The sequence below is a fragment of the Elephas maximus genome, chromosome 22 (genome assembly GCF_024166365.1).
Source record: "Elephas maximus indicus isolate mEleMax1 chromosome 22, mEleMax1 primary haplotype, whole genome shotgun sequence".
NCBI classification, from domain to species: Eukaryota; Metazoa; Chordata; class Mammalia; order Proboscidea; family Elephantidae; genus Elephas; species Elephas maximus.
Window position 1 is genome coordinate 26,080,751 of NC_064840.1, and position 15,084 is coordinate 26,095,834.

The 15,084-nt window shown below is 54.5% G+C and overlaps 1 protein-coding gene across 2 annotated transcripts in view; it reads left to right on the forward strand.

The window, feature by feature from the left end:
* TBC1D10A (TBC1 domain family member 10A) overlaps nucleotides 1-14,165 on the forward strand; it is a 40,528-nt gene extending 26,363 nt beyond the window's left edge. Inside the window, exons 3-9 of one of the 2 annotated variants that reach the window (XM_049865903.1) lie at nucleotides 4,436-4,543; nucleotides 8,587-8,693; nucleotides 9,420-9,534; nucleotides 9,613-9,678; nucleotides 10,404-10,593; nucleotides 10,698-10,852; nucleotides 11,766-12,954. In XM_049865903.1, the coding sequence (XP_049721860.1) occupies nucleotides 4,436-4,543; nucleotides 8,587-8,693; nucleotides 9,420-9,534; nucleotides 9,613-9,678; nucleotides 10,404-10,593; nucleotides 10,698-10,852; nucleotides 11,766-12,221 (1,197 nt within the window). In that variant the 3' untranslated portion in view covers nucleotides 12,222-12,954. Of the gene's footprint in view, nucleotides 1-4,435; nucleotides 4,544-8,586; nucleotides 8,694-9,419; nucleotides 9,535-9,612; nucleotides 9,679-10,403; nucleotides 10,594-10,697; nucleotides 10,853-11,765 lie in introns of both variants that reach the window. The other variant, XM_049865904.1, reaches the window with a different exon arrangement.
* Nucleotides 14,166-15,084: the final 919 nt, after the last annotated feature.

Consider the following 15,084-nt stretch of genomic DNA (forward strand, 5'->3'; position numbering starts at 1 on the left):
GCCTGGGCCTTGGGCCTTGAGCTAGGAGTTGGCAGCCTGGGGAGGTGGAGGAAAAGGGAGGGATCTCATCATCTTGGAGGAGCAGGGTCTTCTCCAACTGTCAGACTGCTTTCGGTGACCCCCTACCTGTCATCTCTGAAATGGGGAGCTGAAGCCAGGCAGGGCCTAGCCTTCACTTAGGCCCTTACAGATGACTCAAGATGCACACAGAACTTTGTCCTGGAGTCAAACTTCAAAGCCACTTTTAGCCTAAAACCCCTATAGACAGCTTTTCTTCAGCCTTCCTGGGAGAAATCCTTAAGTCTGCTTACCATCTCTCAGGAAGGAATTTATAATACTAGTAACAGCTAACATGTGTTGATCATTTGCAGTGTGCCAGGAACTTGGCTTGGACAGTCCTTACAACACACTGATGGGGCTGGTGGTACTAGTAGCTCCTCTTTACAGATGAGATGTAGGTTAAATGGCCTGCAGAATCGAGATCTCAGAGCCTATACTCTTAACCACTGCAATAAGGTACCTTAATTTGCTGACTTCTCTCTTGCTTTGTTGCCAAAGCAAAAAAAAAAAAAAAAAGTAGCCTCACAGTTAAAACATTATTTTCTTAAAATGAAACACCCAGTGGTCTTTTTCAAGTCAGGCTGTCTTTAGGTACTAGTTCTATCCCCCACAGTAGCATCCTTCCCCAACACTCCTTCCTGTAGTTATACTGTTGGCTGCACTCTGCAGGTTCTACTCCTTGGACCAGAGGGTCTTCAGCTGGCCTGAGGAGGCCTGCCCAGAGCCTCACAGCTGAGGTCTCTTGGCACAGTGTCCCACTGTCATTAGCTGGCACGCTGATCTGGTCCAGGCTGGCGCAGCTGGCTGCAGGGCATGGCAGAAAGGGTGGATGGGACCACAGGCCAGATGTCGGCTGGGCCCAGCCCCACTCCCTTCCTCTCTTCTTGCCCATGGCTAGCTGTGTAACTTTGGGCAAGTCACTTAACCCTCTCAGCCTCTGTTTCCCTTGTCAAGTGGGAGGGATAATCCTGTTGCCTGGCTCTCATGAGGTGGTGACTAAAGTGCCTCAGAGACTATAAAGCCCTGTGCCCATGGGAGGAGAGGCCCACCCAGGTCTGCGCCTTTTATTGCTGTTCTCTGTGGGCTTTGGGGCACTCGTTTTTCTTCTTTGCTTATTAGAAAATCATTCTCTTTTTCCTCTGAGCTTTCCTTAACTGCTCCCTGCCTGACTCTAGGGCCCGTTTTCCTGCCTCTTCACTCCTCAGGCTCTTGTCTAGGTTAAGCTAACTCTCTGGCTGTCTGTTGTGGTGACTTGTGGCTGGCAGGGACTGTGGCTGGCCATGCCCCAGCCTCCCTTGCAAATGGATTCCAGAGGGAAGCCTTGCAGAGCTCCTCTCTGCAGAGCAGCCAGCAGTACTTCCTCTTCTCTTTTGGTTCCCTGGTGCTGTGGTTAGAGCCTGAGGGCTGCCCCTGCCCTGCAGAAGCTACCACAGGAGTGCTTCCGCCCACCCCATCCAGAGGCCCTAGCTCTCTGCCCCGCTTGGGAATGAATCACTACAGGGTGCCACCACTGCTGCCTCAACTGTGGCCACACTAGCCCTTCTCTGGGAGCACTTTTTGCCTGGCCATGGAGGCTTGGGCTCTCCCTTTGTTTGTTCAGGAAGGTCATGGCACAGGAAGGGCAGTATCTGCCTCAGGAAGTGGGCCCAGACCCAGCCCTTCTCCCGGACTCATCCTGAGGCCCCAGGAGAAGGGCCAGGCTCTGTTGGAGGGTGCCCTCTCCAACCCCAGCTGTGTCAAGGTCAGAACTCAGCAGCAGGGAGGCAGCCTGTTGCTGAAATGCTGCCTTCCCCTGTGGGGCTCTGCCCTGGGGTATGCTCAAGCTGTGACCTTGCCCTCCCGAATTCAGCAGGCAAGGTTGTGGCCTCACTCAGCTGTCATCAGAGACCTTCTTTCCCAAGGTATAGCCTCAGAGAATGATAATCCCTTGGCTTTCTGCTTGCTGGAGCACTTTCTCATGCTTTATCCTTAGTGATCCTCATCATGGTCCCTTCCTAAGGCATGCAGGGCGGAGATTACCATCTCCTGCACTATTGTGCTCAGGAGGATACTGAGGTCACAGAGGGAAAGGCTCCCCATACTTCTGGCTCTCGTCCCCACAGAGAAGCCTCCCTGAGCCCTGGATGCTTGTGTTGTGGGGGCAGGGACTCTCAGGGAAACTTCTTGGCCCTGGGAGGAGCCTGAGGGCCTGTGACTCTGGGCCAACCCTTTGCCAAAGCATGCCCAGACAAAGGGGCTTCCTTAAGGAGAGACCTTTGCCCCACAGCTGTGGGAAATTGTTCTCAGGGTCTGGGGCAGTCACCTTCCTTTCCCCCGTATCCAGGCAGTCCCAGAAGCTCTAGCTTGGCTCCTGTGACCACCATAGCTGCTCTTCCCCCACTGCCCTCAGCCTGGCTACCTGTCTCTTTCCTGGTTCTTGACCCCCTCTGACCCTTGGAAAGTTTTCTTTTGCTTGCACTGGTCATCAGTAAAGCTTCTGTGCTCCCTCTTTTGAGGGCTTCCACCTTGACTGTTTGAGGGGGTTTCCAGGTAAGGGTAAGTTAGGTATGAGCCTGAGGCCCTGACGCTTCTGTGTCAGTTGAGGTACCAGGATGGAGGGTAGAGATGAAGCCATTATTTACTGAGTACATACAGTGTGTCAGGTCCAGGCTAGGCACATTTTTCCCTTTCTAATAGAATCCTCTCAGTAACTGTGGAGAGTATTATCATCCCAATCTTAGAGCTGATAAGAAGTGATTTGCTAAAGGTCAACACAGCTGTTGTGTGGTAAAGCTGGATTCAAACCTATAGGCAAGTGCTCTTCCCACTACCCCTGTTCCCCAACTCCCTTCATCCCAGGCCAGACTGCTTCACGCAGGGGGTATCACTGGCCAATTCCTCTGAACCCCGCCCCAAACACACACATTCCATACGAGGGGTCCCTCTGCTCTTGCCTGCATCCTCCTCGACCCTTGACCTTGAGAGGAAAGTCAGGGCAGCTGCCTTCAGAGGCTTATTCTGGCCCCAAGCCCAGGGGCAGCCCAGCCCACCTTCTCTATTCAGCTCCAAGAGGTTAGTAAAGTGGAAAGGACACATGGTTGAATCCCACCAGCCTGAGTGCTGCCGGCAGGAGGTGGTGGGGTCTCTGACTGTGCGATCTAAGTACTTTTCCATTCTATGCCTCAGTTTTCCCATTTGTAAAAGAAATGATTTTTTTTCACACTGGGTTTTGGCAGTGGCTGCTGTCTTCTGTATGATCTAAAACCATTGCCGTCAAATCGATTTTGACTCATAGTGACCCTATAGGACAGAGTAGAACTGCCCTGTAGGGTTTCCAAGTCTGTAATGTTTACGGAAGCAGACTGCCCCATCTTTCTCCTGAGGAGCAGCTGGTAAGTTTGAACTGCTGACCTTCCAGTTAGCATATGAGCGTTTTAACGACTGCACCACCAGGGCTCCTTCTGCAAGAACCAAGAAAAAACCAAACTTGCTGCTGTCGAGTCAGTTCCAACCCTGTAAGAACTCTGTAAGAACAGCTAGCATGAATTGAGCAGTAGCTCAGGGTCACAAGCTACCCCACACACTTAGCCCAGTCCTCGAGTCGGGGAGAAAACTGGTGCATTTGGATCAGGACACCACCCAAGCTGCTGCCTCTGCCCCAGTCTGGTGACTGGGGAGGGGAAGAGGAGATTCTCAACCAAAACAAAGAGGCAGCCTTTCTAATCAGCTCTCCATCTCCTTCTGAGTTCTGCTGAGATTTCTTCTCTCTAGGCTGGCTGTCTAAACACCGCCCCACAACCTGCCCAAGCCATGCCTCTGCTAGGAGTATACTCCCAGTCAGCTGTAAGCTACCTTCCCAGAGACTATAGCTCTGCTGATCTCTCCCTGGTGGTATTCCATGGGGTACATCCCCCTTGTATGATTCCATTTTGATTGAAAAAATGGGGGAGTCCCAAACAGTGAAGCACCTGGGTACTAACCAAAAGGTTGGCAGTTGAAATCCACCCAGAGGTGCCTCAGAGGAAAGGCCTAGTGATCTACTTCTGAAAGGTCATAGCCATTGGGGGGAAAATGGTTATGGGGGGCTCAGAATTCTTGGTAGACCTCAGAAATGCTTGTGTTCTCACTGGAACCAGAAATGTGGGGCCAAAGGAACTCCACTATCACCTGGAGACAGCATATCTACTTGCAGGCACACACCCCCACCTCCCTCCACCCCATAAGATCTGCATTATAGCAGCAGTAAAGAAGTTTTTTTTTGTCCCCTTTTCTTCTCTTGCTAACATGCTCACTGAAGGCTCACCATGCACTGACTTGGGGTGGGCTGGCATGCAGCCTATGGGGGAGTTGCCTGAGTTGGTGGGTGCATAGACACAGTCCTCCTTTTGACTTTCAGATTCGTCTTCGCTGCCAGAAGGGCATCCCGCCTTCCCTGAGGGGCCGAGCATGGCAGTACCTGTCAGGAGGCAAGGTGAAGCTCCAGCAGAACCCTGGAAAGTTTGACGTGAGTTTCCCGTCCTTTTCCTTCCCCTGTGACAGTCCTGGATGTGCTCACCTGGACCTCAGCAGTATGAGCAGTCAATGGGACCACCAGTCAAGTGCCCAACTGCCCAGGCGCCAAGAAGCCAGACTGGCCCAGTCCATTGACCCTGTGACTGCTGGAATCTGTACTCATCTGAGCTCCCACCTTGAACAGGATTCATGGGTAGATGGATTTATTGCTCCCCATTCTACCTTTTTCTCCTGATGGCCACTCAGATCTGATCTCTTAGGCTCAGTGGGCCACCTCTCAGCTCCTGGTCATCAGGAGGGATACTCAGATCACTTCCTTGACTGCCTCAAATCCTGAGCTCTGGACTTTTGAGGGCTTGCCCAGCAGGACCACAGGACCCTCAGCACTTCCTGTCTTCCCATCTTTTAATCTTTCTCCTGCTTTGCCCAAGCCTGCTCAGAAAGGGCTACTTTATGACTGGTTCACCTGTGTTGCTTGTGGGATCTTCAGTCCCGGGGGTAGCAGAGTCAAACCTGTATCCTCAGAGGTCAGTGGCCAGTGAGGGTGCCCTCTGCAGCCATTTCCTCTGTTATGGATTGGATTGTGTTCTCCAAAAATGTGTCAACTTGGCTAGGCCACGATTCCTAGTATTGTGTGGGTGTCTTCCATTTTATGATCTGATATAATTTTCTATGTGTTGTGAATCCTAACATTTAGGATGTTAATGAGGCGGCATTAGAGGCAGTTGTGTTAATGAGGCAGGATACAATCTATAGGACTGGGTTGTGTCTTGAGTCAGTCTCTTGAGATATAAAGGAGAGAAGCGAGTGGAGAGGAGAAGGACCTCATTACCACCAAGAAAGATGAGCCAGGAGTGGAGCATGTCCTTTGGACCCGGGGTCCCTGTGCCAAGAAGCCCCTAGACCAGGGAAAGATTGATGACAAGGACCTTTCCCCAGAACTGACAGAAAGAGAAAAGCTTCCCCAGGAGCTGGCACCCTGAATTTGGACTTCTAGCCTTCTAAATTGTGAGAGAATAAATTTCTGTTTGTTAAAGCCAGCCACTTGTGGTATTTCTGTTATAGCAGCACTAGATAAGTAAGTCATCCTCCAACTTCCTCTGTTGCCCCCCTGCCCCATGGTTGTCCAGGGCAAACACTCCTCAGGGAACTATGGGATGCAGTTGGCTTCTTTGGGGTTTTCAAGCTTACCAGCTAAAGTGGTCAGGTTTTCTCCCAGGTCCTTGGGACTGACAACAGACAGTGAGACAGAGCTGCCAGCTATGAGCTATTTGTTGATATACTTCATGCTTCAGTGAACACTCCTGCCCTGCCAAACCTGTTTTCTGAGAAGGGAGGGCAGGGGCATGACAGAGCAGGGTGGCCTAGAGTTTCTGCAATTGACCTTGAGAGGGCAAGAGCTGCTTGCTGGCAGCACTTGGCCCTAGGGGGCAGGAGGGCTTGTGGAGTGACTGCCTGGGGCAGTTCTGAACCAGGGCGACTGGATTGTCCCTCAGAGTACCAATGCCAGGATCCACTTGAGCAACATCTCAACTCCAGAATCTTCCTTCCAGTGGCTTCACACCCTTCCCCCCCTCCCCCCCCCCCCCCATTTCAAGGGGCTGCATTCTAGGTAGAGGAAGAGTTTCAGGGGTCATAGCTTACTCCAGGTGGGCTGATGCCAGTGGTGCCTGGGACCCCAGGCCCTGTTCTCCCTCCCTGAGGCTGCCAGAGCACAGGCATGACAGCCTGGAACTGGGCAGGATGGCCAGCTTCCTGGGTTCCTCATTTTAGCAAACATGAGGATGCCCAAGTGTGAGCAGCAGAGTGTGGAGCTATGTGTGTTGCATGTGTGTGGAGCGGTGCACACAGAGAAATTGGATGCCATCGTGGGGTCTTGAACACTGGTGGGTGAGTAAGTAGACTTGCTGAGAAAGGCCTTCTAGATGGGAGGTACTGTATGCACTAAAAATCAGTGGTGGGTCCCTGCAGCAGGCCAGGGGACTAGGACAGTAGTTTGGGAACAAACCTAGAAGGACTTTGCCTGTTGGTGACAGAGATGGCAAGATCTGTTGGCCAGCAGCACTTGGCCCTGAGGTGGTGGCAGGAGGGCCAGGCAGGGATGAGAAGCTCCTTCTGGCTGTGGTAGGTGTGTGAGGCCAGAGGCAGGGATGTGGCAGGAGGGCTGATGGTGGCAGCTGACCCCAGCCTCAGGAGTCAGGCAGATTCTGCAGAGCCTAGTGGCTCCATCTTCTCCTGCACTTGCTCTTTCTTCTTCCTTGAGCAGGGCAGGATCGTCCCCATCCTTTTCCTACCTGGTTTTCTTCTGTGGCTTCACTTCATCATGGCGCCAATGCCTCTTAGCCTCTCACTGAGGCTGCAGGCCCAGACAGGTGACTGTATAGTAGCTGGGTCATCTGCCAGCAGTCCCCACCTGCCTTTGATTCCCAGCGCCCTTTCTCCACCCCCAGGCCTTTCAGCTGCCTCTTTTTCTTTCTCACTAATCCATGGGTGGTCCAGAATCTTCGGCTGCTGAGGTACCAGGTGAACAAATCCTAGGAACTGAAATTTTGGGTTCTCAGGTCCCAGCTCATGGGAACCACCAGAAGAATGTGTGGCACCCTCCTCCCTGTTCTGACAAGAACAAACCTGCAATGTGCTTAGACAGTACCTAACCCTGGGCCAAATTTGGGAGGTAAACAGGACACCCACAGGCCCCTATCTTGAAGGTCTGTGGGGCTCTAGAGGTTGTACACCCAGTGTCCTCTGCTCTGTGCCTGCTTAAGGGCCCCCTGGGGGCTCCCTGTGCCTTTCAGTCTTGAACATACCATCAGCTTTCTACTATGATACTCTTCTAGCCAAGTACCTGGCAACCCTAGTTTCTTTAGTTTAATGCTAGGACTCCCGTACTTAGGGGGCACAAGAGGGAAAGGGACTCGTCTGAAGTCACTGCTGGTCAGGGCCAGGGCTGGGTCTCCTCCCACTTGGTGTGTTTGCTGAGGACCTGGCCTTCCTCCTGGAAGCAGCCTTCCCTGATGCTGCCCAGCGCTGCAGCCAACTATACTAATCTACTTCCCTGCTCCGGGTTTTCCTTTCCTTTCCTTCTCTCTCTTTTCCTCCCTTCCTCCCTCCCTCTTTCTCTTTTTTCCTAATTGACGTGTGAATTTATACAGAGTGAAATGCACAGATCTTAAGTGTGTTTTGACACATAATACGTAGCCATGTAAACAACATGCAAATCAAGATATAGAACATTTCAAATGAGATGATTTTCTTTTTGTAATAGTGTTCCTGTTTTTATAAATGTTCCTCATGCTAAAATGTTCATGGAAGTTCAAAGAAAAAAACTTTCTTGAAACCCCAGGACCTGTAGATGGATCTGAGGTTAATGTCCTTCCAGACAGTACTCTGTGGAGAACACACACACACACACACCCTTCCTGAATAGGTGACTGTAGCTCACCAGCACCACTCTCGCCACCTGCACGGGGAGGCGGGTAACAGAGGAATCGGGACGGATGCTTTGGGGTCAGACTTGCTTCTAGTCCCAGCTCTACCATTTTTCTAGCCATGAGACCTTGGGCAAGTGACTTTCTTTGAGCCTCTGTTTCCTTGTCTATGAAAAGGCTATAATGACAAGACCTATCTTTTGGAGTTGACGTGGGGACTCAGTGAGGTCCACAGGTGTGGTCATAGGTGGTAGCTGTTGGCTTTTGAGAAGTAGCTTTCTGTCTTAAAGATGTGATGTATATATTTAACTGAGTCCTGAATGAAGTGACTTTAGGTTATTTCCAGCCACAGATGTGATGGACACTCTTGTCCACATGGGTCTTCCTGGAGTTAGGATTACCCCTGGGTTTCCAGGACCCTTCCTCCCTTGCCCCTTTGCCCCTGCCCAGGCTTCCTTACCTGTCCTGAGGAAGGCCAGGTCCTGTGCTGGGATTGGATGGGCATTGCCCTGGGTAGGGGCTCTAATATCTGGGGTAGCCTCATCCTCCCAAAAGTGGCCCCTAGTCCTCCCCAGCCCCTAATGTGTGCCCTTCCACTTGCTTCCAGGAGCTGGACATGTCCCCTGGGGACCCCAAGTGGCTGGACGTGATTGAGCGTGACCTGCACCGGCAGTTTCCTTTCCACGAGATGTTTGTGTCCCGGGGGGGCCATGGGTGAGCAGGCTGAGCTTTATGGACTGGGAAGTGGCTCTAAGCCCTGTCCTTTAGGAGGCAGAGGAGGCAAAATGAATTTGGAGGTGTCCCGGGGGCCTAAAATCTGGGTGCCCAAAACTCCACTATTAGTGTTTCCCTTGTGTGGTTTGTGTCTAATGGGTCCTCCTAATGTCTCCTTCTACCTCCAGGGCAACTGGCATCATTTACTCCCCAGAGTGCTTGAGCTTGCCCAGCCTGGCTCTCTTCTGGCAACAGGTTTGGGTGGGAGAGAAGGAGAGTTAGAGTTGAATGGGTGGAGAGTCGGGTGGCATGCAGGAGGAGAGAGATGTGGAGGGCAAGGGGACCAGGACAGACAACTGGGACAAACCCAGCCCAAAGCTGGCACGGCCAGGCCTGGCCAAGGGGCCACACTGCCACATGAGAGGCCTCCACTTTCAGCCCCCCAGCACACCCTTGCCCTGTATCCAGTAGCCTGCCCTGGCCCTGCCCCCAGCTTTCTTTTTGGGTTTCTACCCTCACTGTCAAATGGGGACCCTGCTTTCCTCCTCCGGTCATGTGAGAGTGTACTACAGTGGGAGACTGACCCGTTGGTGACCACAAGCTGGTCACCCCCCCTTTTGAGGGAAGTACAGATGCTGAGACAGGCCTGGTCCAGTCGGGCACAGGGAAGGGCAGTGAGTGGAAGAGTCACACCTGTCATCCTTGCTCCGCTCGTTTTCCTCATAGCCAGCAGGACCTATTCCGGGTGCTGAAGGCCTACACGCTATACCGACCCGAGGAGGGCTACTGCCAGGCCCAAGCGCCCATTGCCGCTGTTCTGCTCATGCACATGCCTGCTGAGGTATCACGAGGCCCCTTAGTGGGCGGGTGGGCAGGGAACAATCAGCAGCAAGGCCTCACATGCCTCTCTTGCCCACAGCAAGCCTTCTGGTGCCTGGTGCAGATCTGTGAGAAGTACCTGCCTGGCTACTACAGTGAGAAGCTGGTGAGTGCTGCCTGGCTCAGGACCTATACAAGGCTGGACGCCCTCTGGGCCCTTCCAGGCCCTCCTCTTCACAGCCACTCCTGCCCTAGCCTTCTGTGGTTCCAGGCTGAAATCCCAAAGCCTTCCAGGCTCAGGTCTCACTGGCATCAGTGTCACTGGTTCCACACGGTCCTCCATCTGTGCCTCCAGCTTCTGGCCACACGGGCAGGATCACAGTTCCTGCAGGGCATGAAGTTCCTTCCTGCCTCAAGGCCTTGACATGGGCTCTTTCCTCTGCCTGAAACCTCTTCTTCCCCCTCCACCGCCTCCTTGCCCTGACAGCTCCACCTTCCTCTCAGCTCTCAGCCCTCAGGGAACTGTCCTTGACCCCTGGCAAGGGGTGGTCTCTCCAGCATATGCTTGTCCAGTATCCCTATTCCTGCCGTGTTCAGGACACTTAGTCCCATCCTTCCACCCCCAAGTCTCTTTGCTTATGTGACTTATGTCTGTCTTCCCATTTCACTGTAACCACCCGGGGGATCGGTGTGTCTGCTTTGCTGTTTCATCATGGTATCCCCGGCATCCAGCAGAGGCTGGGCATCCTGCAGGGGGTCAGCAAACTCCTGAGGAGTGATGCCTGCCTACCTGGTGTGGGAGCTTGGGGTAGTCCATCTATGCCAGTTATGCCCTCTATGCCCCCCAGGGGTGGTCTGTCTCTGGTGGTCATGGCCTCTACGTCCCACCAGGAGGCCATCCAGTTGGATGGGGAGATCCTCTTCTCACTGCTGCAGAAGGTGTCCCCCGTGGCCCACAAGCACCTCAGGCAGCAGAAGATCGACCCGCTCCTCTACATGACAGAGTGGTTCATGTGTGCCTTTGCCCGCACCCTGCCCTGGAGTTCTGTGCTGCGCGTCTGGGACATGTTCTTCTGCGAAGGTACCAGGCCAGGCTGGGGGGAGCACCCTGCCCCCAGCCCAACCACAGGGATGCTCTGTTTCCAGAGAAACCCTCTAAAGGCCCCCTTGCATTCATCCTCGCAGGCGTCAAGATCATCTTCCGGGTGGGGCTGGTGCTGTTGAAGCATGCGCTGGGCTCACCCGAGAAGCTTAAAGCCTGCCAGGGCCAGTATGAGACCATTGAGCGGCTGCGGAGCCTCAGTGCCAAGATCATGCAGGAGGCTTTCCTGGTCCAGGAGGTGTGGCCCACCCCTTCCCCTCATCACCCACCAGGAGAGAGGGAGGGGGGCCTCCCGGGGAGACCTGGTAACCCTCTGCACTGGAGGGTGGGTTGCCTGTGCCAGGCTTTGTACTTAGCAGCCCCAGGATGGTGTGGATGGACCACATCCTCCTGTCTGAACAAGGAGAGTGGGGCATAGGCTTGTAGGGCCCTCCCTGCTGAGTGAGTGGTTATCTCACTTTTCTGAACCACTGGGGAATGAAGAAGAGGAAACTGTGACCCCTAATGCCCCTTCTTCCTCCCTGACACCACATGCCACTGGGTTTATTTTCCCTTTGTGGTTTTATTGCTCTCAGGGGCTATAATGAGGTAACAGCTGTAGCCAGCTTCTCTGTGTTGAGGCAAGGGCCAGGCCGGTGCAGGGCTGACACCACTGTATGGGGCGGAAGCAAAAGGGCAACAGCACATTTTTGCACCCACTTCTCAAAACAGCTGCCGAAGGCTGTGGCATTATCCCCATCTTCCACACGAGGAAGTGGAAGTCACAGAGTCAGTCACAAAGCAACTCCCCAAAAGCCCCCAGCCAGAAAGTGGTGGAGCAGAATCTGAGCCTAGGCAGCCAGGCTGTCCTGGCAGTGATGGGGTCATGTGGGTAGAAAACAGGTTTTGGTTTGTCCAAGTCCTTCTGCTTCCTGCCCTGTAGCTCGGCAAGTGGAATCAGGAGTTGTGTGCAGCTTTCTCCCGAAGCAGTGACTTCCCTGGCATGCAACTCTGGGACTTGTGGAAACTGCAGAGACCAGACCCCCATCCTTCCTGGGGTCAGCCTTTAGTGGCCAGGGCTAGGGGATGCTGATGGAGGGCAGGGGCCCAGGCTGGGAGGCAGAGGGGAAGGTCTTTCTCCTCATGTGCACCTACCCCTTGCTGCCCCACAGGTAGTGGAGTTGCCTGTGACAGAGCGCCAGATTGAGCGTGAGCACCTCATCCAGCTGCGGCGCTGGCAGGAGACTCGGGGTGAGCTGCAGTGCTGCGCCCTGCCCCGGCTGCATGGTGCCAAGGCCATCCTGGAGGCGGAGCCAGGCCCCCGGCTGGCTCTGGAACCTTCGCCGTCCATTCGCCTGCCCCCAGATGCCCACCTCCCTGGCTCCAAAGCCAAGCCCAAGCTGCCCAAGCAGGTCCAGAAGGAAAAGAAGGAGCAGCAGAAGAAGGCAAAAGCAAGCGGCCAGGTGGGCCAGTCCCCAGCCACAGGCCAAGTTGAGGTGGCAGCTGCTGCAGGAGATGCATGCCCCCCACAGGACACGCCCCTGAAGGACCCAGCCCCCCAGGACTCAGCCCACCACTGCTCCCAGGAGAGTCTGACGTCCCAGGAGAGCGAGGATACCTACTTGTAACCCTGGTAGCCCAGGCCTCCGGGGCGGGGTCTCCACACATCTATACGGTTAACAGACTGACACTCCAGGGCCTGCCCACCCTCTGAGGGCCTGACCGCCTGGCTGGTGGGTGGGGATGGGGTCTGACTGGTTCATTACAGACTCTGCCTGAAGCTCCTTATTTATTTTCTCCAGAGTGGAGCTCAGGCAGCCCAGCCAGGGCAGGCAGAAGTGAGGGCCAAGTGGGTGGGTTCTTACTTCTCCTCCTCCTCCTGGGGCGATGCTCCCCGGGGCTGGGCCACTGATATGAGGAGAGGGCGGGGTGAAGGGTTGGGTGTTCTTTGTGTAAAATAGGAACATGGTTTTGTACAGAAATAAACAGACTTGTGTAGAGAGCTGGTGTTCAGCGGGGGACCAGAAGGGGATGCCACCCATGGGGCTGAGCGTCTCTTCTCCATGTCCTACAGAGTCTCCTATCCTGGGCCTTGGAACACCTGGCTCCCAGCCCAGCCCCAGAGCCTTTCTCAGCACATTTGCCAAAGGGGATGCCAAGTTCAGGGCCACCCCTGTTCCTGGCCCTCAGCTCCCCACCCCACTCCCTCAGTCCCATGTCCACCATCTGCTGTGGATAAGAGGTACCAGGCCAGGATCCCAGGGCTGGGGCAGAGCAGGGCCTGCTCCCAGCCCTTGGTCCCTACCCATTACCTTAAGGAAGTGGCTTCAGGGTCTTCCTCCTCCAAGACCTGGCCTGGATGCCACATCAGGCCCCAATGAGATTCTGAGTGCTCACTCTGGGTTAGGTGTTGGCGCCCGGGGTGGGGGTCCATGAATTCCCTCATGTACTCAGCCTAGGCCTCCATCAGAGGTAGAGAGGTGAGGGGAGAAGTCTGCCTCCTTGATAAACTGCTGCCTCCCATTGACTGGTGGCACAGTGGTTAAGAGCTATGTCGCTAACCAAAAGGCTGGCAGTTTGAATCTACCAGACTTTGCTTGGAAACCCTATGGGGGAGTTCTGCTGTCTTGTAGGGTCGCTATGAGTCAGAATCAACTTAACGGCAATGGGTTTGGTTTTTTCTTTTCCCATTGACTGAGCACGTGCCACGAGCCAGGCTGGTTGTGTCGCCAGGTTGTGCCTGATCAGTTACTCCTCAGCCCAGCCTTTATTCCCTATTCCAGTCTATTATCCCCATTTTACAGGCCAGGAAAGATCTGAGCGTGAAAGGAATCTTCCCCTGTAGAAGTAATGGAGCCAGATTTGCACCCAGGGCCCTTCAGCTGTCTCTCCTGACCCAGGTCCCAGGGTGACCTGACTCTGCTATTGAGGGCCCAGGCAGGCGCAGTGGTCACAACCTGATGAGGGCAAGGACAGGGTGTCCCTGGGAGAGGCTCCCCCTTCTGCTGAGGAAGCAGCTTTTCCAGTCAAACAATAGCGGCTGTTCCTGGCAGTCAACCAGGCTGGGCCTGGCCGTGGGGTGAGGGGGGCAGGAGAAACTCCCTGGGAGCTTAAAGGCATCACAGGGCCTGGGGCCTGGAACATCTTGTCCCGGTGTAGCTAGGGATACTGAGGCCTAGGGAGGCCAATGGTCATACAAGCCTATCAGGGCAAGGCCCCTACTTCCTGCCTCCCACCCCTCACCCCTGTGGTTTTCCACTCAATCTGTACCTGCATTGATGAGAAGGGTGGCTCCCCAGCCTTTCAGCAACACCCCTCCCCTAGCCCTCCAGGGGCAGCCCAGGATGTGGCGTTGCAGTGTCCACAGGAACCAGTGAGTAGAGAGTTCAGGGCTTAGTTTGTGTCTATCTGCCTACAGAGAGGCTCCAGAGAAAACAGAAGGCCTGCTGCGGCCCACTTTCCCTTGCTTGGTTCCAGGTCTCTTTAGGACTGATTCTCAAGACTGATGAGATCTGCAGCCTGAGGACCCTCAGGCCAGACTGGGTCTGCAGCATGTTTGGTCTTGCCACAGGCCAGCCTAGGTGGGTTGATAGCTGCTCAACCTTGGAGTCTTCTTAGACCTGAGGAGGCTGAAGCAGAACCCAGACTTCAACTTCAAATGAACTCAGGTTGGCCCTCACATGCTTCAGGTCTATGATGGCTGCCATTGCTGGGGCCTCCTTGGGCCTGAAGCAAGTTTGGATGTGCTCACGCCAGCTGAATTCTACTAATGGCTGCAGGTTTTAGGAGGCCTGAGATCTAGTACCCAGTGAGCTTCCAGCACATGGGTTTGCCCTCTTCGGCCTGATCCCTGTAGTCTGAGCCCTGGGCATTCCTGGACCAAACACTTCTGGGCTTGGTTAGTCTTGCGTGATTTCAAGCCTTAGGTCTGGGCCACCTTCAGCCCCCTACCCCATGGCATGTTACTTAGACAGAGGCTGCCGAGGCTCTCCTTTTTCATGTGTCCCTGGTGGGGAACTTTACTCTGAAAGTTAGGTGAGAGGAACAGATGTGGGAGCCACCCAGGCCGACCCAGGTTTCCCCTTGTCAGCCCCTTCGCAGGGTTCACCAAGCAGGGACGGATACGTATGCATCAATACCCACCCTAGGCAGCCCTTGCTGGGGGATGAGAACTTGTCACCCCCACCCCAGCCAGCTCTAGCGGCCCTGCCACCTGCCAAATAATGAGAAGAAGGAGGGAGAAAAGCGCCGGCACAGTTTTTGGAGGGACCCCATCACAGGGTCGCCAGGGCTGCACAGCGGACCTTTACCCCTCCATGCCCCAGGGGATCGCGGGCATCGCTCTGGTTCCAGCAGAGCCCCAGTTCGCCTCGCAGGCCTTTCGAGCGTCAATCAACTCAATCATGACCTCAATCATAAGACCCACGTGGGGGTCCAAAGGGCAGAGACGACCTCCATTCGTTCCAGACGCTTCCTGCCCCAGCACTGCTA